Source organism: Oncorhynchus nerka, linkage group LG15 (genome assembly GCF_034236695.1).
Source record: "Oncorhynchus nerka isolate Pitt River linkage group LG15, Oner_Uvic_2.0, whole genome shotgun sequence".
Classification (NCBI taxonomy): domain Eukaryota; kingdom Metazoa; phylum Chordata; class Actinopteri; order Salmoniformes; family Salmonidae; genus Oncorhynchus; species Oncorhynchus nerka.
In genome coordinates, this window is record NC_088410.1 from 68,324,418 (window position 1) to 68,350,211 (window position 25,794).

The window sequence follows — 25,794 nt, forward strand, 5'->3', positions numbered from 1 at the left end:
GAGGGGTTTATGGTCTAATTCATGGTGTCATTTCTCTGGGTCAGCAGTGCTCTACATTTGGCACTTTCTGCTTCCAGTTTCCTGTCCCTCACCAGGCCTGCAGGGAGCAAATGGGATCGATCTCTGTGACGTAGACGATGGATCCCATGGCTTTCAGTGCGGCAGTGCAACCTTTCCCAACCTGCAGGGAGAGCATATCGCATTAGAATGACATAATATGATCACATCACATTGACCTCAATCAACAGAACAGGCCACAATGGACCCACAAAAGAACACGCATATCAGTAAACATTGACGTCCACATTACAAATTCTATAGAGGCCGATTACTTTAGACTAAATATACAATAACTTAGCATGACATGGCATTGAACTCTTCAGTATATAAATGTACAAGTATGTACTGTATAGGTGATTATCATTATACAGAGTGCACATATTTTTTATAGCAGGTTTAGCGTAGCCAGCACAAACACAGTCTCTTCAAACATAACTACATATACAATATGAAAACCCTGTGATGGAAATAAAAAATGTGTGCTATTCTAATAACCAATTTCTGTGTTCATTCAAGTGACTGATTGAACGAATCCTCACTAACAGTATCTGCAATTTGGCAGTACACCCAAAAACTTTTTTAGAGAAAGGGATATCTCAGTTTTAAGGTCTCAGCTTAGAGAGAATAAGCATTATGAGGTATTGGTCTGTCACATGCATGACCCAGTATTGGTCGTCACATGAATGAAGCAAATGTTAATGATTAATTAATTATAAATAAGCTAAATCATGCAAATATCACTTGTCTGTATATAAGAGAACTAACGGAACTGCCCCGGGGGGAGCAACTGAACGACATGTGTACTTTGCATTGAGTTAGTTGGAACCTCTCCAGCGCGCTGATAATAAAGAATAATGCATTTTGGATTGACTTCCGAATGTCCCTGTGTAGAATTTCCATGACACCCCCTTACCTCGCCATAACCACAGACAACCACCTGCTTTCCTCCAAACATCACGTCTGTGGTCCTCTTCAGGCTGCAGACAGAAACATGGAGACAGGGGAAACATTAAGATACAGGTAGTTGGCCTTTCTATGTTAAGTTGAAACTCCAGAAAGAGTGAAGTGGGCAATAGCAGTCCATAAAAGCAATTTCCCAGGCCACTGGATCACACAGGCCATGTTGTTAGCCTGATGTATTGGCCTATGTGTGTGTGTGTGTGTGTGTGTGTGTGTATGTATATATATATATATATATATAAATAACTCACACACATATATATATTTACACATACAGTACCAGTCAAAAGTTTCGACACACCTACTCAATCCAGGGTTTTTCTTAATTTATACTATTTTCAACATTGCAAAATAATAGTGAAGACATCAAAGCTATTGAATAACACTTATGGAATCATGTAGTAACCAAAAAAAGTGTTAATCAAAATAGATTTTATATTTGAGATTCTTCAAAGTAGCCACCCTTTGCCTTGAGATGGTTTGGGATGTGTTGGACTGCAGAGTGAAGGAAAAGCAGCCAACAAGTTCTCAGAATATGTGGGAACTCCTTCAAGACGGTTAGAAAAGCATTCCAGTTGAAGCTGGTTGAGAGAATGCCAAGAGTGCAAATTTGTCATCAAGGCAAAGGGTGGCTACTTTGAAGAATCTAAAATAGAAAACATATTTTGATTTGTTTAACACTTTCTTGGTTACTACATGATTCCACATGTGTCATTTCATAATTGTGATGTCTTCACTATTATTCTACAATGTAGAAAATAGTAAAAATTAAAACCCTTGAATGAGAGCGTTCAAATATTTGACAGGTACTATATTTGAGATATATATTTACAGTATTTGATCCACAAAACAATCAGACACATAGTTAAATATTATATATACAGTTGAAGTCAGAAGTTTACATACACTTAGGTTGGGGTCATTAAAACTCATTTTTCAACCACTCCACAAATGTCTTGTTAACAAACTATAGTTTTGGCAAGTCGGTTAAGGCATCTACTTTGTGCATGACACAAGTACTTTTTCCAACAATTGTTAACAGACAGATTATTTCACTTATAATTCACTGTATCACAATTCCAGTGGGTCAGAAGTTTACATACAGTAAGTTGACTGTGCCTTTAAACAGCTTGGAAAATTCCAGAAAATGGCTTTAGAAACTTCTGATAAATGATGTCAATTAGCCTGAGTCAATTGGAGGTGTACCTGTGGATATATTTCAAGGCCTACCTTCAAACTCACTGACATCATGGGGAAATCAATTGTAGACCTCCACAAGTCTGGTTCATCCTTGGAAGCAATTTCCAAATGCCTGAAGGTACTATGTTCATCTGTACAAACAATAGTATGCAAGTATAAACACCATGGAACCGCGCAGCCGTCGTACTGCTCAGGAAGATGATGCATTCTGTCTCCTAAAGATGAACGTACTTTGGTGTGAAAAGGGCCAATCAATCCCAGAACAACAGCAAAGGACATTGTGAAGATGCTGGAGGAAACACACCTCTTTGCTTAACATCATGGGAAAATAAGTAAATTGTTGACCTCCACAAATCTGGTTCATCCTTGGGAGCAATTTCCAAATGCCTGAAGGTACCACGTTCATCTGTACAAGTATAGTATAAACACCAAGAGACCATGTAGGCGTCATTCCGCTCTGGAATGAAACGCGTTCTGTCTCCTATAGATGAACGTACTTTGGTGTGAATAGTGCAAATCAATCCCAGAACAACAGCAAATGACCTTTTGAAGATGCTGGAGGAAACAGGTACAAAAGTATCTATATCTACAGTAAAACGAGTTCTATATCGATATAACCTGAAAGGCTGCTCAGCAAGAAAGAAGCCACGGCTCCAAAACCACCATAAAAAAGCCAGACTATGGTTTGCAACTGCACATGGGGACCTAGATCACACTTTTTGGAGAAATGTCCTTTGGTCTGATAAAACAAAAATATAACTGTTTGGCCATAATGACCATCGTTATGTTTGGAGGAAAAAAGGGGAGGCTTGCAAGCCGAAGAACACCATCCCATCCGTGAAGCACGGGGTTGGTAGCATCATGTTGTGGGGGTGCTTTGCTGAAGGAGGGACTGGTGCACTTCACAAAATAGATGGCATCATTAGGAGGGAAAATTATGTAGATATATTGAAGCAACATCTCAAGACATCAGTCAGGAAGTTAAAGCTTGGTCGCAAATGGGTCTTCCAAATGCACAAGGACCCCAAGCATACTTCCAAAGAAAATTTGTGGGCAGAACTAAAAAAGCGTGTGCGAGCAAGGAGGCCTACAAACCTGACTCAGTTACACCAGCTCTGTCAGGAGGAATGGGCCAAAATTCACCCAACTTATTGGGGGAAGCTTGTGGAAGGCTACCTGAAATGTTTGATCCAAATTAAACAATTTAAAGGCAATGCTACCAAATACTAATTGAGTGTATGTAAACGTCTGGCCCACTGGGAATGTGATGAAATAAATAAAAGCTGAAATAAATCACTCTCTCTACTATTATTCTGACATTTCAACTTAAAATAAAGTGGTGATCCCAACTGACCTAAAACAGGGAATTTTTACTAGGATTAAATGTCAGGAATTGTGAAAAACTGAGTTTAAATGTATTTGGCTAAGGTGTATGTAAACTTCCGACTTCAAGTGTATGCACAAAGAGCAGTGAGGTGTCGAAGCGAGGGAACATTCACTTGTATGCTTGAAAGGTACATTTAACACCTACCCATCCAAGATAGACTCTCTGCAGCAGTAGAGGTTGTCAAACTTCTGCTTTGTCACAGAGTCATTTACATTCATGGCTGGCACACACAGCTTGCCTGCTTTGGACAGCTGGTACAACCTTTAAGGCAAAGAGAAAGTAACTAAGTAACTAAGCTCAGAGTTACCTGTTGGTCTTATGAACATGTATGATTGAGAATGTATTTTAATCAGAAATAAAACCACCTGTGGACCCCAGTCACACTCTCCTCCACAATGCCCCTGATCTTCTTGAAGCCGTTGGGGTATTTCTTATACACCCAGTGAGTCAAGTCCCCTCCGTCATCAAGGATCTACCACAGACACAGCAAGAAGAGATAACATTCTCAACAAACAGTGACAACACGCAAACACATATCAGTAACACAAAATGGTCAACAAGGGCGTTTGTCTTGCTGTTAAAGGAGGGTAATTGACAAGAGTTCTATGGGTACCATGTTAGGCTGCCACCCCTCCATGTTGATGCACTTGTTGATACACCACCAGAAGTCATCCTCCGATTCCCCCTTCCAGGCAAAAACAGCCACACCTGCAGAAATGATAAGGTAGTTGGGGGAATAAAAGGGGTTTAGAAATTACAATATTTCTCCAGATCAGACATATGTCGCAACAAATATAGAAGCTAAGGCCCTTTTTAAACAGCAGCACAGGGTCCTGAGCCATTAACAAGACCCTTCATTCTAGAGAGAGCAGAACCGATGACGTTTGAACACATGGTGCTTGATGTCCGTATAATCTGTTGTAAAGTCATTAATATAACGACCTGCAGCTTAACTCTAGACATCTGGACCTGCACAACGGTCTATCCACAACACCAAAGAGCCTAGATCAGCCCCTGCCTCTGTAGGCTCCTCCAGGTAGACTTACATAACCCTGCTCACTAAACACCAGGGCCGGGATGATACTCGTTGGTATCGTGGCAAGGAAACAAAACACAAAGTGGATTAAACTTCTTTAGGAAAACAGCCTTAATGTTGGAAACAAACATTATGTTGTCATCCAGAGTCACATGTATTTATTTTCCAAGCTATAGCACACAATAATTTACATACAGCAGGTTTTTAATGATCAAAGAGTAATGTCTGCTTCGTGTTTTCATTTTTGCCATGGAAAGAATATTGAAATTCTGGTATCATCCCGGCCCTACTAAACACTTCAGCTCTCTACCATTAAAGCCCACTTCACACCCTCATAAATCACTCAGGAAACGGGTGTCAATAGCAGCCAGAACTACCCGTATTGACATCAGTATTGAACAGTCATGTAGGATTTAAGCTACACTAGTTTATCAGGGTTAGCTTCACTGTAGGCCTATTCACCTATACTGGTATGTGTGTCACTATATTGCTATTTGTGTCATGACCAATTGTCGTGAACTGACCTAACCTTTGAATATTTAACATTGTGTTATAAAGCCTGCATTATGATGTTATAAGCATGGCAGAAACAGAGGGCCTGAGTAAAGCCCTCCATATGTTTATTTATTTATTAGCTTCAGCAGAAACAGCAGCTACTTTTCCTGGGGTCCACAAAAAAAAAGAACAAGTAACAAAACACGGATAGATCTGGACAGTCACAAATTTAAAATATAAAAACAATACAACAAAAATGTGTGTTTGTCTCCCCTTATAGTCCCTGCCGTTCAACAAGATGTTGTTTATTACGTTTTTTAAAAGATAATTTTGTTGTTTGCTTGAGTAAATGGAGATGGGAGTGCTGATAGCTACTTTGAGGTAAAATGTACTTACTATGACAGTAAAATGTGGTTTTCACATTGTGCCATCTTAAGATGAATGCACTAACTGTTAGTCTCTCTGGATAAGAGCGTCTGCTAAATGACTAAAATGTTAACTTGTGTCAAAAACGCAGAACATCTTTTTATAACAGACATGAATAATGGGGAGATGAAGAGTGTAAATAATTAAGATACCTTGATATTTAATCTAACGGGACCAACTGTTTTTAAAAATATCGGTATCTTTCATACCGTTTGTTGATCACACATTCCCTACGGAAGCTCTAATATGGGCAGAAAGTACGACAGTGCAGAAAATAGTGGGAAATGTTAGAGATATTTTGACCTGCATAGGCGAGAGACGTGCTTTGATAATGCAACCTATGGATTACAGAATAAAGTTAGGAATATTCATGCGAGACAGGAGTCAGGATTTGGGGTTTCAGTGGAATTGGGACTAGATAGGAAAATAGTCTATCTCTAGGACTGGAGAACATAGCATTTTCCCTCATGCCTCTGAATTGTTAACAGACTTAATGTCTGACAGAGATGTCTATGTAGTGAATTGTGCATAGGCCTATCAAATATGTGACTGTCTGAAGAGTCATGATGACAGCTCAAAGAGGCACACATTATTTTATAGTCTATACCGTAAGGGTTTGTTGTAGGGTTTATCAAGTACATTTGGGTCAGCAGTGTCAATTATACGTCTGCTTTGAATCTATGGTAACTTTGTGTGAAGTAAATACGCTGGGCTAAAGGCTTCCATGTGAAAACCTGTTTGGATAATGAGCCATTTAATTTTTGCTAATCTGTTGCTGCGCATGTTGTGTATTTTGTGGCATTGCATTAGTGCCGACATTGGGGAAAATGTCAGTCATTTCCAGGTCGTCATTACATTTTTTCTGGAAATGTGAAGTGATCCTGGTTACCCGTGTTAATCCCTACTTGGTGGCCAACAGCAGCACCCCAAAAGAAGAGGCTTTAGATGAGGCAGGTGAATTTGCAACTAAAACAGTTCAACAACATCTGACATGAGATCCTCTCTAAGCTTTACTGGAATATGGCTCTGAATATATACAACACCCCATAGGCATTCCTGTCTTTTCTGTAGATGTACAAGAACATGTCTGTTCTTTAAACCAAGAGGGGATAATAAGCTAGGTATCTTGTTTCTAAAGCTGTTATCCAGTGATTTTTAGGAGAGGACCAGACATCAGGTAATAACTGCAGCAGGACAGAAGGCCTTCTGGTAATTTCCACCCCAGAGAGAGCAGAGCAGGCAGGCCGAAACAGAAGCTGCCAGAGGACAGCTCCATAAAGAGCAACTGTTTATTAGAAATAGATACTGTGACAGATGTCGCTTTACACAATGATGTGGGAAAGGGAGGGCTTACGTAAAAATATAATTACCAAAAAATAAAGTGGTAAAAAAAAAAAAAACTATCCTAAGCCCTGCTATTGAATTGGAGGAGTGGGGAGATTTTGAAAGCTCTATGATTATACTGCCATGCTACTCGTCCCATATGACCATACAGCTAGAAACATGTTATACAGTACCACCTGTCCACCTGTGGTAAATTCAATTGATTGGACATGATTTCGAAAGGCACACACCTGTCTATATAAAGGTCCTACAGTTGACAGTGCATGTCAGAGCAAAAACCAAGACATGAGGTCATAGGAATTGTCCGTAGAGCTTCGAGACAGGATTGATGGGAGAACTTTCCAGAAGGACAACCATCTCTGCAGCATTCCACCAATCAGGCCTTTATGGTAGAGTGGCCAGACAAAAGCCATTCCTCAGTAAAATGCACATGACAGCCCACGTGGAGTATGCCAAAAGGTACCGAAAGGACTCTCAGACCATGAGAAACAAGATTTTCTGGTCTGATGAAGCTAAGATTGAACCCTTTGGCCTGAATGCCAAGTGTCACATCTGGAGGAAACCTGGCACCATCCCTACGGTGAAGCATGGTGGTGGTAGCATCATGCTGTGGGGATGTTTTTCAGCGGCAGGGACTGGGAGACAAGTCAGGATCGAGGGAAAGATGAATAGATCAAAATAGAGAAGTCATTGGTGAAAACCTGCTTCAGAGGGCTCAGGTCCTCAGACTGGGGCGAAGGTTAACCTTCAAACAGGACCACGACACAGCAAAGACAACGCAGGAGTGGCTTCGGGACAAGTCTCTGAATGTCCTTGAGTGGCCCCGCCAGTGCCCAGACTTGAACCCGATCTAACATCTCTGGAGAGACCTGAAAATAGCTGTGTAATGATGCTCCCCATCCAACCTGACAGAGCTTGATAAGATCTGCAGAGAAGAAATGGGAGAAACTCCCCAAATACAGGTGCTAAGCTTGTAGCGTCATACCCAAGGAGACTCGAGGCTGTAATCACTCCCAAAGGTGCTTCAACAAAGTACTGAGTAAATACCTTTATTTATTTATTTTTTATTTATCTAGGCAAGTCTGTTAAGAACAGATTCTTATTTACAATGACGGCCTACAACGGCCAAACTCAGACGACTACTGTGCGCCGCAGTATTGAACTCCCAATCACGGCTTGTTGTGATACAGCCTGGTTGTGATATAACTTATGTAAATGTAATACTTCAGTTTTTTATTTCACTTTGTTATTATATGGTATTGTGTGTAGATCGATGAGGAGAAAAAAACGATTTCATCCATAGAATAAGTCTGTAACGGAAGAAAATGTGGAAAAAGTCAAGGGGTCTGAATACTTTACAAATGCACTGTATATACCTACATACAACTATCTATCTACTCCCTTCATCTGGTCAAGTCAGTAGGTTTCTGGCAGGCTTGCTGTATGTACGGTATGAAGATTGCTGGCATAACTCACACGTAGAAAATGTCAACACTGCTGAGAGTGGGTTGTAAATGGTCAGAGGATACTGTGTTTGTAGGACAAGTTAATCAGCCCACAGCCTATGCACCAGTTCTTCTCTCAGCTTGAGCTATGTGACTGGTGATATTTACTGTAATGCAGTCTGAATCTGTTGTGAACTGCTCAGGCTAACAGGCTGTGAAAAGAAAAAAGATCCCGCTACGGAAACACATATACTTAACAAACACCCAGAAACCTAAGAGATATGCGTGTCTTGGTGCTGTAGTTCATTGACTAGAGGGCAAGTCTGATGTTCTCTGTGCTTTCCAGGACTTTATTGAGAACATCTCCAAAATGTCTCTTTAGTTTCAAACGGCACAGGGAAGCAAATCACCCCCAACATTTAGCCCGCTCATGTAATTAATTACATATTAATATGAGTTCATGTATATTATGCAGAAATAGTACCAATTAATATGAATGTGATGAAACACAACTTTCAAAAAACCTCTTATGAAGTACAGTCAGTCTCTCATTCTGTTCCACATAGAAGCCATTACTGTAACAAAGCTGTAAAGTAGTCATGTTGAAAGCTTCTACTTACCGATCTCTGAGAGGGCAGCTGCCACCTCGTTCTGTGTGGAGTAGATGTTACAGGCTGTCCAGCGACACTGGGCCCCCAGTGCCACCAGAGTCTCAATCAACACCTGAGTGCAGAGCGAGGAGGTTGAATGAGAGGAACAAGGACAATACAGAGATGTACAGGTAATATTTTGTATCATAAATAGCTAATGGGCAATACAGAACACAAAAGAGAGCAGACCATTCAATATATTTAGCCTACTGTATATACAGTGCCAGTCAAAAGTTCGGACACCTACTCATTCAAGGGTTTTTATTTTTTACAATTTTCTAGATTGTAGAATAATAGTGAAGACATCAAAACTCTGAAATAAATCATATGGAATCATGTACCGGTACCCCCTGTATATAGCCTTGTTATTGTTATGTAAATGTTTTGTGTTCTTTTTTGATTGATTTGATTTTTTCCCCTTTTGTTTATTGCTTGAACTGCATTGTTCGTTAAGGGCTTGTAAATAAATATTTCAAGGTCTACACCTGTTGTAGACCTTACCGAGTTGGTCACGGGTGCACCTCAGCCACGCTCAAGATCCTAAGGTCCTAAACGATATCATAACCACCATCGATAAAAAAAACAGTACTGTGCAGCCGTCTTCATCGATCAGGCCAAGGCTTTCGACTCTGTCAATCACCGTATTCTTATCGGCATACTCAACAGCCTTGATTCCTCTAATGACTGCCTCGCCTTGTTCCCTAACTACTTCTCAGATAGAGTTCAGTGTGTCAAATAGGAGGGCCTGTTGTCCGGACCTGTGGCAGTCTCTATGAGGGTACCACAGAGTTCAATTCTCGGGACGACTCTTTTCTCTGTATATATATCAATGATGTCGCTCTTGCTCCGGGTAATTCTTTGATTCACCTCTACGCAGACGACACCATTCTGTATACATCTGGCCCTTCTTTGGACACTGTCTTAACAAACCTCCAAACAAGCTTCAATGCCATACAACACTCCTTCCATCTGCACATATATCACTCCAGTGCTAATGCTAAATTGTCATTACTTCACCACTGTGGCCTATTTATTGCCTTACCATCCCATCTGGTTTGCGCTTACTGGAACTATCATTTGTTTTTAAACAGGACAATGACCCAACACACCTCCAGGCTGTGCAAGGCCTATTTGACCAAGGAGAGTGATGGAGTACTGCATCAGATGACCTGACCTCCACAATCACCCAACCTCGACCCAATTGAGTTGGTTTGGGATGAGTTGGACTGCAGAGTTAAGGAAAAGCAGCCAACAAGTGCTCAACATATGTGGGAACTCCTTCAAGACTGTTGGAAAAGCATTCCAGGTGAAGCTGGTTGGGAAAATGTCAAGCGTGTGCAAAGCTGTGTTCAAAGGTAAAGGGTGGCTACTTTGAAGAATCTAAAATAGAAAATATATTTTGATTTGTTTAACACTTTTCTGCTTACTACATAATTCCATGTGTTATTTCATAGTTTTGATGTCTTTACTATTATTCTACAATGTAGAAAATAGTAAAAAATATTAAAAACCCTTGAATGAGTAGCTGTGTCCAAACTTTTGACTAACACTGTAAATATATAATATCAAATCAAATCAAATTTATTTATATAGCCCTTCGTACATCAGCTGATATCCCAAAGTGCTGTACAGAAACCCAGCCTAAAACCCCAAACAGCAAGCAATGCAGGTGCTAATAGCATATTAACAGCACCAATATATTAAATCTTAGACACTAACGGGGTATAAAGCCTTGTTCACGCTGCAGGCCTTAATGCTCAAATCAGTTTTGTTTTTAAAATATGTTTTGGACTACTGACTGTCCAAACAGTAAGTTACAAGTGACCAAATCGGATGCGAGTCCAGAGAGCAGTCATTTGCGAACAAGGCTACACTGGTTGTCATAGTAACAACATGTGTGAGTGTGCTGGGGTGTAGGCTGATTGGTGATTGCGCTTGTGCTTCCTATCACTCAGAAGTTATATAGCATGCTAAGGTGACAACAATGCCGGCCATGGACATTTCCCAGTTGTTTTGCATGTCTAAAATCCTAGGGAAAGAACACTTTTAAAGCCTCAAAGGATAAGATTTTTGGCTAGCCACAGCAGCAGGCCAACTAGGTAGCTGTTAAGCTTCTAGCACATTCACTCATTTGTTTGAAAACAATTAACAAGCTAGTTAGCTACCACATGTTCTTGTCAAATTGTCAACAGAGTAGCTAGCAAGCGAAAAAGATATGCTGAATAACAGTCTAAAAACCACTTCAGGACAAATAAATCAGATTTGACTGTTCAGACAAGTCACATGGCCAGGAATCAGATACGAAGGTGGTTTGAAATGTGGCTTGAACTATCTGATTACATGTGCTTTTTGGCTGTTCAGACTGCAGGAAAAAGAACAGATTCAAATCAGATATGCAAATAAATAGAATTCGAGTCACTTCAAACCGCCAATGTGAACAAGGCTTTAGAGACGCTGTACATTATTTATGGACTGTCATGAGATGAGCCAGCTATCATTTTTAGTCACAGAGCAAAATGTAGCAGAGCAATGGTAGTTAGGTACAGTAGAGATATTGTTGGAAGAAAGATCATACTGCAGTCATGGCACTGATATTTGGGTATGTAGCCCAAGTAAGGGAGAGATATTTCACTGCAGCAAAGCTTGGGTAATAGAAACAGTGTAAGTTAGTGTAAACAACAGGGCCAACTTGGTTACTGAAGAAGCATCTGTAACCTTCAAATCCTACTTCATTAGGAGAAAGATGTCCCCGTGTAGCCTTGGCTTTATGATAGGTAAGACAGAGATAGTTATCTTACTGCAGTCTGGGCAGTGATGTGAGTGCAGCCAACGATTTTAGCCCCAGCAAGTGGCTTCTCTCCCTGGGCTCTCTTCCTGAGCGAGATTAATGCTGACATATCTGTGAGGAGAGAGCGAGCAAGCGACCGAGAGAGAGAGGGAGAAGGGAGTGAGAAAGCGGGGTGATAAAGAGAGCAAAGGAGATGGAGCGAGAGAAAGGAGAGAAAGAGATCCTAAAACTTGATAGCCACATTCAGAGTAGACACCAGAAAAGTGGTCTGACTATAAAGACCTTCCCACAAATATCTCTCATAATTGTGGGTCTCAAATAATTTCCTGCATCAGAACCTTCTTAGCTCCATAAAATCAAATGCCCTAAAATAAGCAATGCCATCTGCAACCTGCCAATTCATTAGAGGATGAACACTCCATATCAAGCTCTGGGGTTGTGCTGACAGTGTTATGGGTGTAGATTAAGCTGCAACGCGACACCAATAAAATACACTTACTTATCCTTACACTGTAACAATTAATCCCAGTGCTCAATTTATTATGTCCCGTTTCCAGCAAAGGATGGCTGTACATTGTGTCTGTAACAACAGCCACGTCAGACCTGCAATGCTGCTGCATATCACAAAACATTTAGGTCAAGGACAACACATCGAATCTAAATTATTTGGGGAATAATGTCTGAAAATAAACACAAGAATGATAGAATGAGAACTTCATCAAAGGTGTCTGAACCTGTAAACAATATTAGATCTTTCTGCATAATACATTGAGCTCCATAAGTATTGGGACAGTGACACATGTTTTATTGTTTTGGCTCTGTACACCACCACTCTGGATTTGAAATTATACAATGACTATGAGGTTAAAGTGCAGACTGTCAGCTTTCATTTTAGGTTATTTTCATCCATACCAGGTGAACCATTTAGAAATTACAGCACTTTTTGTACATAGTCTCTGCCCCCCCCCCCCCCCTCACATTTTAGGGGTTCAAAAGGAAATGTACTAATATGTGTATTAAAGTAGTAAATAGTTAAGTATTTGGTCCCATACTCATAGTCATTGCATGCTACATCAAGTTTGTGACTCTACTCTGCTATTTGTTTTGGTTGTGTTTCAGATTATTATGTGCCCAATAGAAATGAATGGTAAAGAAGAAGAATTCTGGAGTCACTTTTATTGTAAATAAGAATATAATGTTTCTAAACACTTCTACATTAATTTGGGATGCTACCATGATTACTGACCAAATGAATTGTGAATAATGATGAGGGAGAAAGTTAGAGGTATAAATATCCTACCCCCCCCCCCAAAATGCTAACATCCCCTGTTATTGTAATGGTGAGAGGTTAGCCTGTCTTGGGGGTATGATATAAAATGCTAACATCCCCTGTTATTGTAATGGTGAGAGGTTAGCCTGTCTTGGGGGTATGATATAAAATGCTAACATCCCCTGTTATTGTAATGGTGAGAGGTTAGCCTGTCTTGGGGGTATGATATAAAATGCTAACATCCCCTGTTATTGTAATGGTGAGAGGTTAGCCTGTCTTGGGGGTATGATATAAAATGCTAACATCCCTGTTATTGTAATGGTGAGAGGTTAGCCTGTCTTGGGGGTATGATATAAAATGCTAACATCCCCTGTTATTGTAATGGTGAGAGGTTAGCCTGTCTTGGGGGTATGATATAAAATGCTAACATCCCCTGTTATTGTAATGGTGAGAGGTTAGCCTGTCTTGGGGGTATGATATAAAATGCTAACATCCCCTGTTATTGTAATGGTGAGAGGTTAGCCTGTCTTGGGGGTATGATATGTGTGTGTCTAACTTTCTCACTCATCATGCATCCAACAAGTTTGAGTCACAAGCTTGATGTAATCATTACGTGCTAGGAATATGGGACCAACTAATAAAAACGTTACTACTTTAATACACATGAATTTGTCCCAATACTTTTGGTTCCCTAAAATGGGGCCAATGACAAAAAGTGGTGTAATTTCTAAATAGTTGAAAATACCCAACTTAAAGCTGACAGTCTGTACTTTAACCTTATAGTCGTATAATTTCAAATCCAAAGTCTGGAGTACAGAGCCAAAAACAACAAAAAATGTGTCACGGTCCCAACACTTTTGGAGCTCACTATGTTTCTCTCTCTCTCTGATGTGATGTAGTTGCACTTCGAATGACTGATCAGCGAAACCAGAGAAAAGCCTAATAATACGACACAGGAGACGTTTCTGAATCCCTTAAGAGCAGATTGACCTCAACCAATCTAATTCTAAATAACAATCTTAATACAGATAACAAGCTAGACTCTAGCTGCTAGAGTATTTCAGTTATGCACAGAACTGAGCGATGCTGTTCTTTCTTATGACAGACTCTCCCCTCCAATCAGTGTCTCTGTCAATCTGACTTGGCCAATCCTTGCCTTGGAGGGTGAGACTCTAGTACATTTCCGCGCAACAGACCCAAAGTCCTGGCAAGAGCAATATTTAGATGTAGATATACTTTACTGTCCCTTGTTCACAGAAATGTATTTGTTGCTCATTGCAACCTGATTGACGCCAGTAGTGGTTTAATTGACATTTCCCGATATTACCTAGGATCAAAGACCCTTACCCATTGAGTCGCCTAAGAGATTCATGCCATAAGACAGCAAATTTCAAGAACATGCTTTAAATAACCAACAACCAGTACTTATACCTGAGAGCACCCTTGGGATGTTGAGGTTTATCACTGGTCACTGATTGTCTTGTATTGTTCTTTGTGTGAAAGGTGACAGGTCACAGAACCATGTTATCCTACCTTGTTCTGCAATCTCAATCTCGCGGCGACCAAATTCGGCATGTTTGATGTTCTTCACACAGAAGTCGTTGGTGCCCTTGGAATTGACCTGTATTTTGTCCCGTGGTGAAGTTTCATCGTCAGAGCTGTCCGTGTAGGACGCAGCTGGGAAATCAGACCGATAGGAAAAGTCAGCAAGAAAGGGGTCAAGCAATACATTCATAGCTGTGTGCATGTGTGTGTTTGTGTGTGTATAGTACCTGAACTGTAGCTGTCGGTGGATGACTGAGAGATCGATCGAGACAGGGAGCGTCGTCCTGCCTTGGTAGGAAACCTGCTGAACTCTTGCTTGTCTTCCACAAACTGGATTTGCTGAAGGAGCAAAAGAGAGTACAATTTATACATCCCTAACTTCAATTCACTTGAAACATGGATCAAAAGATTAGAAGGTCTGGTCTCAAGAAATCACCCTACACCTATAAGAATAACAATACTTTCCATGTAACAGTAGCCTAATGGTATTCCATTGCTAATAGATATGTACATCAGAGGTGTAGTATATATGTATGTCAGTCTTGAGATAGAAATGAACAGATTCTTTATTCTGAGAGAGCACTAGAATTTTGAATGCTTTCACAGATAAACCACTGTGGTGTGCTTTTGGAGCTGAATTGGGTATGTGCTTGTGGCCTAGTTTGGTTACATGCAGCCTTGTCTTAAAGTGGAGAGGAGAGAGTGAAGTGTGATAGTTTCTTAGGATTACCTTGATGTGTGTCAGTGTACTATCTTGAAAAGGTGAGCTTCTATATTTATTGCATGGAATCCAAAATAAACATGTTATGTAACCCAAAATATTGCTGTTAATTGAAAAGTGAAGTCACTTCTAACTATAAAACTGGCCAACTGGACAAACCATGGAAATTGTACTTGGAATAATAGCCTTGTGTCACGACTCCTACCGAAGGTGGTTCCCCTTCCCGTTTGGGTGGCTGGGTGGCGCTCGGCGGTCCTTTGTAGACAAGATTCTCAGGGACCTGCAAGGGCAGGGAGTGGTTGTTTATATCGATGACATTCTGATCTACTCAGCCACCAGCGCCGCGCATGTGTCTCTGGTACGCAAGGTGCTTGGTAGACTGCTGGAGCATGACCTATAGGTCAAGGCTGAGAAGTGTGTGCTCTCCAAACGAGCCGTCTCCTTCCTGGGTTATCGCATTTCCACCTCGGGGGTGGTGAAGGAATGTGACCGCATTAAGGCCGTGCGTAATTGGCCGACCACGGTAAAGGAGGTGCAGCAGTTTTGGGGTTTTGCCAACTACTACAGGAGGTTTATCCGGGGTTTTGGCTAGGTAGCGGCTCCCATTACCTCACTGCTGAAGGGGGTCTGGTGCGTTTGCGGTGGTCAGCAGAGGCGGACAGAGCTTTCAACAGGTTGAAGGCACTGTTCACGGATGCACCCGTGTTGGCGCACCCGGACCGGCCAGGGGAGTGGGCGAGATACATCCCCTGGGCTGAGATGGCCCAGAACTCACTACGCCACTCCTCTACTAACGTGTCCCCATTTCAGAGTGTGTTGGGGTACCAGCCAGTCCTGGCACCATGGCATCCAAGCCAGACCGAGGCTCCTGCGGTGGAGGAATGGGTGCAGTGCTCCAAGGAGACCAGGAGGGGCGTCCAGGAATCCCTCCAACAAGCCAGTGGACGGCAGAAAAGGAGTGCTGACCGCCACCACAGTGAGGCGCCCATGTTTGTACCGGGGGACTGGGTCTGGCTCTCAACCCGAAACCTACCCCTCTGCTTGCCCTGCCAGAAGCTGGGGCCGCAGTGTGTAGGGCCCTTCAAAGTCCTGAGGAGAATAAACGAGGTGTGTTATCGATTACAACTCCCTTCCTATTATCGCATTAACCCCTCGTTTCATGTGTCTCTCCTCAGGCCGGTGGTAGCTGGTCCCCTGCAGGACGGTGAGGTGCCGGAGGTCCCTCCTCCCCCTCTGGACATTGAGGGTCCCCGACATACACGATACAGGCCATTCTGGACTCGAGACACCGGGTGAGGGGCCTGCAGTACCTCGTGGACTGGGAGGGGTACGGTCCGGAGGAGAGGTGCTGGGTACCGGTGGGGGACATTTTGGATCCGTCAATGTTGAGGGATTTCCATCGCCTCCATCCGGATTTCCCTGCGCCTCGCCCTCCGGGTCGACCTCGAGGCCGGTGTCAGTGCGCTGCTGGAGCCGCGCGCTGACACCGCGTCATGACTCCTACCGAAGGTGGCTCCCCTTCCCGTTCGGGTGGCGCTCGGCGGTCGTCGTCGCTGGCCTACTAGCTGCCACTGATTCTTCCCCCCTTGCCTGTTTATTGGTTACACCTGTTATGTATTGTGGTGATTAGTTGGGCCGGCCCGCCTGTTCTTTGTGTGGGATTGTTTGTGTGACATTTGTGCATGTTTGAGACGAACATGTTTTTTCCTGTTCGCGGGTTTTGCTGGACTGTTTTAGTCCCCGTGTTTGGGGCATTTGTTTTTGTGAGCGCCCAGTGTTTTGTGGGGTGGCCTATGTTCGCAGTGTGTGCATTAAAGAGCACTAGCTTGAACTCTCTGTTTCCTGCTCCTGACTTTGCACCAACTACACCCGATCGTTACACCTTGCCAGATCAGAGGAACTTCAAAAGTTCAAAAGCCATCTTTAGTGGTGTGTGACATCTTGCACCTTAGAAGAGGCTTAGCATAGAAATAAGAGTTCCACTGAACTGGCATGGCTATTATTCCAAGTACAATTTCCATGGTGTGTCCAGTTGGCCAGTTTTATAGTTTTTGAGGAACAAGAAATAGGCCTATAAAGCAGGACTCTCCAACCTTTTTCCTGGAGAGCTACCATCCCGTAGGTTTTTGTTCCAATCCTAATCTTGCGCACCGGATTAAAATAATCAGATGGTTGATAAACCGAATGAAGTTAGTTACAACTGGTGTTGAAACAAAAACCCAGAAACAGGGTTGGAGAGCCCTGCTATACACTAGAAATAAAAATGGGTTAAAGAGATTCTCTGGTGAGATTCAGAGATTCTCTGGTGCTTTTGTATACTTTTTAGCCAGTCCTTATGAAAGTAGCACTCACGAGCCAAAAGTGGTCCCCAATAACGGTGTACTACATATGTGCACCACATCATTGCCCTCTCTTGCTCTGCTGTGTATGCATCTTACTGGCAGTCACTCAAATGGCAAGGGGTTGAAGCTCATTAGCAAGAACTCGAATTGCTAGGGGGCTGGCCCATGCGGTGGAAAATGTCGTGGCACAGCTTCCAGTAAAGTTCTTCAAAACTAGGAATTTCGTGGCTCACTGAGGTAAGACAGTAATTCTTCAAGGTTATTGTAGTTAACAAAAACTGAAACTGAAAAGAAAAACTGGAAAATGTTAGTAAACTGAAATAGAAATAAAAAACAAACTATGCCGAAACGATTATCGTTGTCTGTAAAACAGACTAAAATAAAACCATCAAATTGTTTCTTTTTTTCCTTTTAAACATAAAAAAAATCTAAAAATGGGGTTTAAGCTTTATTTCGAATGGGGTTTTCGAGCTTCTGAATCTGACGGGTAAATATTGCCAGTAGATGCCGAGGTTTCAAATAGGTCTAGCTTGTGCATCACTATCACTAGATAAAAGGGAAGAAATCTGAGGGCAAGCACAGAGCGTGACTGGGCCAAGCCAGAGCAGCTTCTGAAGTTGTTGGAGCCGTTCGAAATCCACAACGACCAACTTCAAGCTGACATCCGGAAAGAAGCTTGGCTGGAGAAGACAATGTGAGCACTACCATCAGTCCTCTGTCATGCCAACAGTAAAGCATCCTGCGACCATTCATGTGTGGGGTTGCTTCTCAGCCAAGGAAGTGGGCTCACTCACAATTATGCCTAAGAACACAGCCATGAATAAAGAACCAACACATCCTCCGAGAGCAACTTCTCCCAACCATCCAGGAACAGTTTGGTGACGAACAATGCCTTTTCCAGCATGATGGAGCACCTTGCCATAAGGCAAAAGTGATATCTAAGTGGCTCGGGGAGCAAAGCATCAATATTTTGGGTCCATGGCCAGGAAACTCCCCAGACCTTAATCCGATTGAGAACGTTTAGTCAATCGTCAAGAGGTGGGTGGACAAACAAAAACCCACAAATTCTGACAAGTCAGGATGTGGCCCAGAAGTTAATTGACAGTATGCCAGGGCGGATTGCAGAAGTCTTGAAAAAGAAGGGTCAACACTGCAAATATTTACTCTTTGCATCAACTTCATGTAATTGTCAATAAAAGCCTTTGACACTTATGAAATGCTTGTAATGCTTGAAATACTTTAAAGTACTACTTAAGTATTTTACACCACTGCATACTGAATTGTCTTGCAGCCATCTTCGATCCACCCCTGCAGCAGCTTGCCTGATGGATCCAAGTGTTTCTCTGGCACTTCGCTCAACAGAAATGGAGCCACTGATGAGGGAAGCGGAGACTTTTATACTTCAGCAAATTCAGAGAGTACAGCCGTGGAGCAGCAGGACCCCAGGAAGATGCCAATACGATAAATTCAGCAAGCATCTCAACAACATTGATTCAGAAAAATAGCCTCCTGAGGTTGTGATTTTGTCTTGGGTCACTGTCCAGCCGGAGGGTTAACCTGTCAGGACATTATGTGTCCCGTGTGATCTGTGGAAATACCTGGAAAAGGTATATGGGGGCATGTTCACGGCGTCACCTCTCCAGTTCTGGCAGGCAAAGGATGGCGGTTTATCCGCACTGTGGCACTGGTTTCTAACCCTGCATTCCAACCGTTCGTGGAGATAGAGAATACTGTCTGTGAACGACTGTCATCAGGCTTGAGAAACCGAACGACCACCTCTCTGAACTGATAGATTTGTGAAGAAACGTTGTATTGCCTATGTTTTTATTAACCCTATTTGAAAGGGATAGTGAGATATACATGTTTAATATTACATAAACATAACATGTTAAATGTGCCATGACATAATTTGTTGTTTTTTCCTCTCTTTGTCAGATAAAAAGTACTTGATTCATCTTACATCTACTAATATAAAAACATTGTATTGGTGTAAGCATGAGCAAGAGAGTGTCTTTCCACCATATTTAATACTGGAATACTTTTCCAACCGTCTTGAAGGAGATCCCACATATGCTGAGCATTTATTGGCTGCTTTTCCTTCACCTCTGTGGTCCAACTCATCCCAAACCATCTCAATTGGGTTACACAGCCTGGAGGTGTGTTAGGTCATTGTCCTGTTGAAAAACAAATGATCGTCCGAGCAAGCACAAACCAGATGGGATGGCGTATCGCTGCAGAATGCTGTGGTAGCCATGCTGGTTAAGGGTGCCTTGAATTCTAATTACATCACAGACAGTGTCACCAGCAAAGCACTATCACACCTCCTCCTCCATGCTTCACACTGGGCACCACACATGCAGTGATCATCCGAACACCTACTCTGCGTCTCACAAAGACATGCCGATTGGAACCAAAAATCTCAATTTTGGACTCATCCAAAAAAAGCACAGATTTCCAACGGTCTAATGTCCATTACTTGTGTTTCTTGGACCAAGCAAATCTCTTCTGCTTATTGGTCCTTTAGTAATGGTTTCTTTGCAGAAATTCGGCCATGATGGCCTGATTGACGCAGTCTCCTCTGAACAGTTGATTTTGAGATGTTTAAGTTACTTGAACTCCGTGAATAATTTATTTGGGCTGCAATTTCTGAGGCTGGTAAATCTAATGAACTTATCCTCTGCAGCAGAGGTAACTGGGTCTTCCTTTCCTATGACGGTCCTCATGAGAGCCAGTCATCATAGCGCTTGATGGTTTTTGCAACTGCACTTGAAGAAACTTTCAAAGTTCTTGAAATGTTCCCTATTGACTGACCATCATGTCTTAAAGTTATGATGGAATGTTTCTCTTTGCTTATTTGAGCTGTTCTTGCCATAATATGGACTTGGTCTTCTATCAAATAGGGCCCTCTTCTGTATACCACCCATACCTTGTCATAACACAAGTGATGGGCTCAAACGCATTAAGAAGAAATTCTACAAATTTACTTTTAACAAGGCACACCTGTTAATTGAAATGCATTCCAGGTGATTACCTCATGAAGCTGATTGAGAGAATGCCAAGAGTGTGCAAAGCTGTCATTAAGGCAAAAGGGTGGCTACTTGAAGATTCTAAAATATCTTTTGATTTATTAAACACTTTTTAGGTAACTACATGATTCCATGTGCGCTAATTCATAGTTTGATGACTTCACTATTATTCTACAATGTAGAAAATAGTCAAAAATAAAGAAAAACCCTTGAATGAGTAGGTATGTCCAAACTTTTGACTGGTGCTGTATGTCCTGGCCATGAAGATATATGGAGTCCTCTAGCAGGGTTTCAACAACCCTCTCCTCAGGCCCCCCGCAGACGTTGCACATTTTTGTTTTCACCCTAAACTTGCACACCTTATTCAATTAGTCGAAGGCTTGAGGACTAATTGAGTCAGGTGTGCCAGTTTAAGGTTAAAACAAAAATGTGAAATGTCTGTGGGGGGCTAGGAGAGGGTTAGGAAACCATTAGTGTCCAAAAGCCTATGCTAGCATGGTCAGCACCATTGAGAACTGTCACCATTTTGATTTAGTAAACTGGGCGGGACTTCCAACTTGCAGGCTTGTTTTCGAGTTGCTGTGCGTTTTGTTGCCAACCTATTTTGCTACCTGACAACTTTACGGTTTTCACTTTTTAATTACCGTTCATATATTTATTTATTTTTTCCTCAACTTTTTCACTCCGGACGCTTTATCTGGACACGATTCGTCAGGACCTCCAACAGCCGAAGCGAAGTAGTAACATTAACATGATGCCTTCTAATTGCAGCCGCTGTGCTCGCCTTACGGCGAGGATAGCTGTACTGCAAGCCCAGCTTCAGACGCAATCGTTAGGCAAGGGTAATTTCAGTGTAGGAAAGGATGAAACAGCGTCTGTGCCACCAGTAAGTACAGATAGTAGTATAAATCCCCTGGCACAGTCCCCGCAGCCGGACAATTTTCTCACGGTTTCTGGAAGGAAATGCTGTAGGAACGCTCAACCGGTGTCGCTCATTCAGCCGACAGAAACTTTCAACCGGTTTTCCCCATTAAGCAGCGGGTCGGTGTCAGAGGCCGAGTCTTCTCTGGTCTCTACTCCTCCCGTTACGGGGTCTGAGACGCCGAAGCTTCCCACCATTAGCTCTGACAAATTGAAAACTCTAGTCATTGGCGACTCCATTACCCGCAGTATTAGACTTAAAGCGAATCATCCAGCGATCATACACTGTTTACCCGGGGGCAGGGCTACCGACGTTAAGGCTAATCTGAAGATGGTGCTGGCTAAAGCTAAAACTGGCGAGTGTAGAGAGATAGAGATATTGTTATCCACGTCGGCACCAACGATGTTAGGATGAAACAGTCAGAGATCACCAAGCGCAACATAGCTTCTGCGTGCATATCAGCTAGAAAGATGTGTCGGCATCGAGTAATTGTCTCTGGCCCCCTCCCAGTTAGGGGGAGTGATGAGCTCTACAGCAGAGTCTCACAACTCAATCGCTGGTTGAAAACTGTTTTCTGCCCCTCCCAAAAGATAGAATTTGTAGATAATTGGCCCTCTTTCTGATCTCTCTTTGAGATTTTTGGTTCCAATCGGCATGTCTTTGTGAGACGCAGAGTAGGTGTTCGGATGATCACTGCATGTGTGGTGCCCAGTGTGAAGCATGGAGGAGGAGGTGTGATAGTGCTTTGCTGGTGACACTGTCTGTGATGTAATTAGAATTCAAGGCACCCTTAACCAGCATGGCTACCACAGCATTCTGCAACTCCATTGTGTCCTCCTCCCAGAGCGCTAAGAACCTTGGCGTGATCCTGGACAACACCCTGTCGTTCTCAACTAACATCAAGGCGGTGGCCCGTTCCTGTAGGTTCATGCTCTACAACATCCGCAGAGTACGACCCTGCCTCACACAGGAAGCGGCGCAGGTCCTAATCCAGGCACTTGTCATCTCCCGTCTGGATTACTGCAACTCGCTGTTGGCTGGGCTCCCTGCCTGTGCCATTAAACCCCTACAACTCATCCAGAACGCCGCAGCCCGTCTGGTGTTCAACCTTCCCAAGTTCTCTCACGTCACCCCGCTCCTCCGCTCCCTCCACTGGCTTCCAGTTGAAGCCGCATCCGCTACAAGACCATGGTGCTTGCCTACGGAGCTGTGAGGGGAACGGCACCTCAGTACCTCCAGGCTCTGATCAGGCCCTACACCCAAACAAGGGCACTGCGTTCATCCACCTCTGGCCTGCTCGCCTCCCTACCACTGAGGAAGTACAGTTCCCGCTCAGCCCAGTCAAAACTGTTCGCTGCTCTGGCCCCCAATGGTGGAACAAACTCCCTCACGACGCCAGGACAGCGGAGTCAATCACCACCTTCCGGAGACACCTGAAACCCCACCTCTTTATGGAATACCTAGGATAGGATAAAGTAATCCTTCTCACCCCCCTTAAAAGACCTAGATGCACTATTGTAAAGTGGCTGTTCCACTGGATGTCATAAGGTGAAAGCACCAATTTGTAAGTCGCTCTGGATAAGAGCGTCTGCTAAATGACTTAAATGTAAATGTAAATGTTTCTGGGACTCACCCACAAACAGGACCAAGCCTGACCTGCTGAGGAGTGACGGACTCCATCCTAGCTGGAGGGGTGCTCTCATCTTATCTACCAACATAGACAGGGCTCTAACTCCTCTAGCTCCACAATGAAATAGGGTGCAGGCCAGGCAGCAGGCTATTAGCCAGCCTGCCAGCATAGTGGAGTCTGCCACTAGCATAGTCAGTGTAGTCAGCTCAGCTATCACCATTGAGACCGTGTCTGTGCCTCGACCTAGGTTGGGCAAAACTAAACATGGCGGTGTTCACCTTAGCAATCTCACTAGGATAAAGACCACCTCCATTCCTGTAATTACTGAAAGAGATCATGATACCTCACATCTCAAAATAGGGCTACTTAATGTTAGATCCCTTACTTCAAAGGCAATTATAGTCAATGAACTAATCACTGATCATAATCTTGATGTGATTGGCCTGACTGAAACATGGCTTAAGCCTGATGAATTTACTGTGTTAAATGAGGCCTCACCTCCTGGCTACACTAGTGACCATATCCCCCGTGCATCCCGCAAAGGCGGAGGTGTTGCTAACATTTACGATAGCAAATTTCAATTTACAAAAAAAAAAAATGACGTTTTCGTCTTTTGAGCTTCTAGTCATGAAATCTATGCAGCCTACTCAATCACTTTTTATAGCTACTGTTTACAGGCCTCCTGGGCCATATACAGCGTTTCTCACTGAGTTCCCTGAATTCCTATCGGACCTTGTAGTCATTGCAGATAATATTCTAATCTTTGGTGACTTTAATATTCACATGGAAAAGTCCACAGACCCACTCCAAAAGGCTTTCGGAGCCATCATCGACTCAGTGGGTTTTGTCCAACATGTCTCTGGACCCACTCACTGTCACAGTCATACGCTGGACCTAGTTTTGTCCCATGGAATAAATGTTGTGGATCTTAATGTTTTTCCTCATAATCCTGGACTATCGGACCACCATTTTATTACGTTTGCAATTGCAACAAATAATCTGCTCAGACCCCAACCAAGGAACATCAAAAGTCGTGCTATAAATTCACAGACAACACAAAGATTCCTTGATGCCCTTCCAGACTCCCTCTGCCTACCCAAGGACGCCAGAGGACAAAAATCCGTTAACCACCTAACTGAGGATCTCAATTTTACCTTGCACAATACCCTAGATGCAGTTGCACCCCTAAAAACTAAAAAAATGTCTCATAAGAAACTAGCTCCCTGGTACACAGAAAATACCCGAGCTCTGAAGCAAGCTTCCAGAAAATTGGAACGGAAATGGCGCCACACCAAACTGGAAGTCTTCCGACTAGCTTGGAAGGACGGTACCGTGCAGTACCGAAGAGCCCTTACTGCTGCTCGATCATCCTATTTTTCTAACTTAATTGAGGAAAATAAGAACAATCCGAAATTCCTTTTTGATACTGTCGCAAAGCTAACTAAAAAGCAGCATTCCCCAAGAGAGCATGACTTTCACTTTAGCAGTGATAAATTCATGAACTTCTTTGAGGAAAATATTATGATTATTAGAAAGCAAATTACGGACTCCTGCGTATTCCTCCAAACCTCAGTTGTCCTGAGTCTGCACAACTCTGCCAGGACCTAGGATCAAGAGAGACGCTCAAGTCTTTTAGTACTATATCTCTTGACACAATGATGAAAATAATCATGGCCTCTAAACCTTCAAGCTGCATACTGGACCCTATTCCAACTAAACTACTGAAAGAGCTGCTTCCTGTGCTTGGCCCTCCTATGTTGAACATAATAAACGGCTCTCTATCCACTGGATGTGTACCAAACTCACTAAAAGTGGCAATAATAAAGCCTCTCTTGAAAAAGCCAAACCTTGACCCAGAAAATATAAAAAACTATCGGCCTATATCGAATCTTCCATTCCTCTCAAAAATTTTAGAGAAGGCTGTTGCGCAGCAACTCACTGCCTTCCTGAAGACAAACAATGTATACGAAATGCTTCAGTCTGGTTTTAGACCCCATCATAGCACTGAGACGGCACTTGTGAAGGTGGTAAATGACATTTTAATGGCATCGGACCGAGGCTCTGCATCTGTCCTCGTGCTCCTAGACCTTAGTGCTGCTTTTGATACCATCGATCACCACATTCTTTTGGAGAGATTGGAAACCCAAATTGGTCTACACGGACATGTTCTGGCCTGGTTTAGATCTTATCTGTCGGAAAGATATCAGTTTGTCTCTGTGAATGGTTTGTCCTCTGACAAATCAACTGTAAATTTCGGTGTTCCTCAAGGTTCTGTTTTAGGACCACTATTGTTTTCACTATATATTTTACCTCTTGGGGATGTTATTCGAAAACATAATGTAAACTTTCACTGCTATGCGGATGACACACAGCTGTACATTTCAATGAAACACGGTGAAGCCCCAAAATTGCCCTCGCTAGAAGCATGTGTTTCAGACATAAGGAAGTGGATGGCTGCAAACTTTCTACTATTAAACTCGGACAAAACAGAGATGCTTGTTCTAGGTCCCAAGAAACAAAGAGATCTTCTGTTGAATCTGACAATTA

General features: G+C 42.7%; 1 protein-coding gene across 5 annotated transcripts in view; it reads right to left on the reverse strand.

The window, feature by feature from the left end:
- The window catches only part of LOC115143200 (S-adenosylhomocysteine hydrolase-like protein 1), a 59,662-nt gene that overhangs the window by 8,504 nt on the left and 25,364 nt on the right, over positions 1-25,794 (reverse strand). For 3 of the 5 annotated variants that reach the window (XR_010458831.1, XM_029683349.2, XM_029683350.2), the window contains exons 2-10: positions 14,834-14,945; positions 14,595-14,738; positions 11,802-11,902; positions 8,974-9,076; positions 4,221-4,315; positions 3,973-4,079; positions 3,752-3,868; positions 974-1,037; positions 93-181 (exon numbers count right to left, since the gene is read on the reverse strand). Coding sequence is in view for 4 of the 5 variants with exons in the window: in XM_029683349.2 (XP_029539209.1) it covers positions 93-181; positions 974-1,037; positions 3,752-3,868; positions 3,973-4,079; positions 4,221-4,315; positions 8,974-9,076; positions 11,802-11,902; positions 14,595-14,738; positions 14,834-14,945 (932 nt within the window). In the remaining variant the exon portion in view is untranslated. Of the gene's footprint in view, positions 1-92; positions 182-973; positions 1,038-3,751; positions 3,869-3,972; positions 4,080-4,220; positions 4,316-8,973; positions 9,077-11,801; positions 11,903-14,594; positions 14,739-14,833; positions 14,979-25,794 lie in introns of those variants that run through there. The other 2 variants (XM_065001830.1, XM_065001831.1) reach the window with 2 other exon arrangements.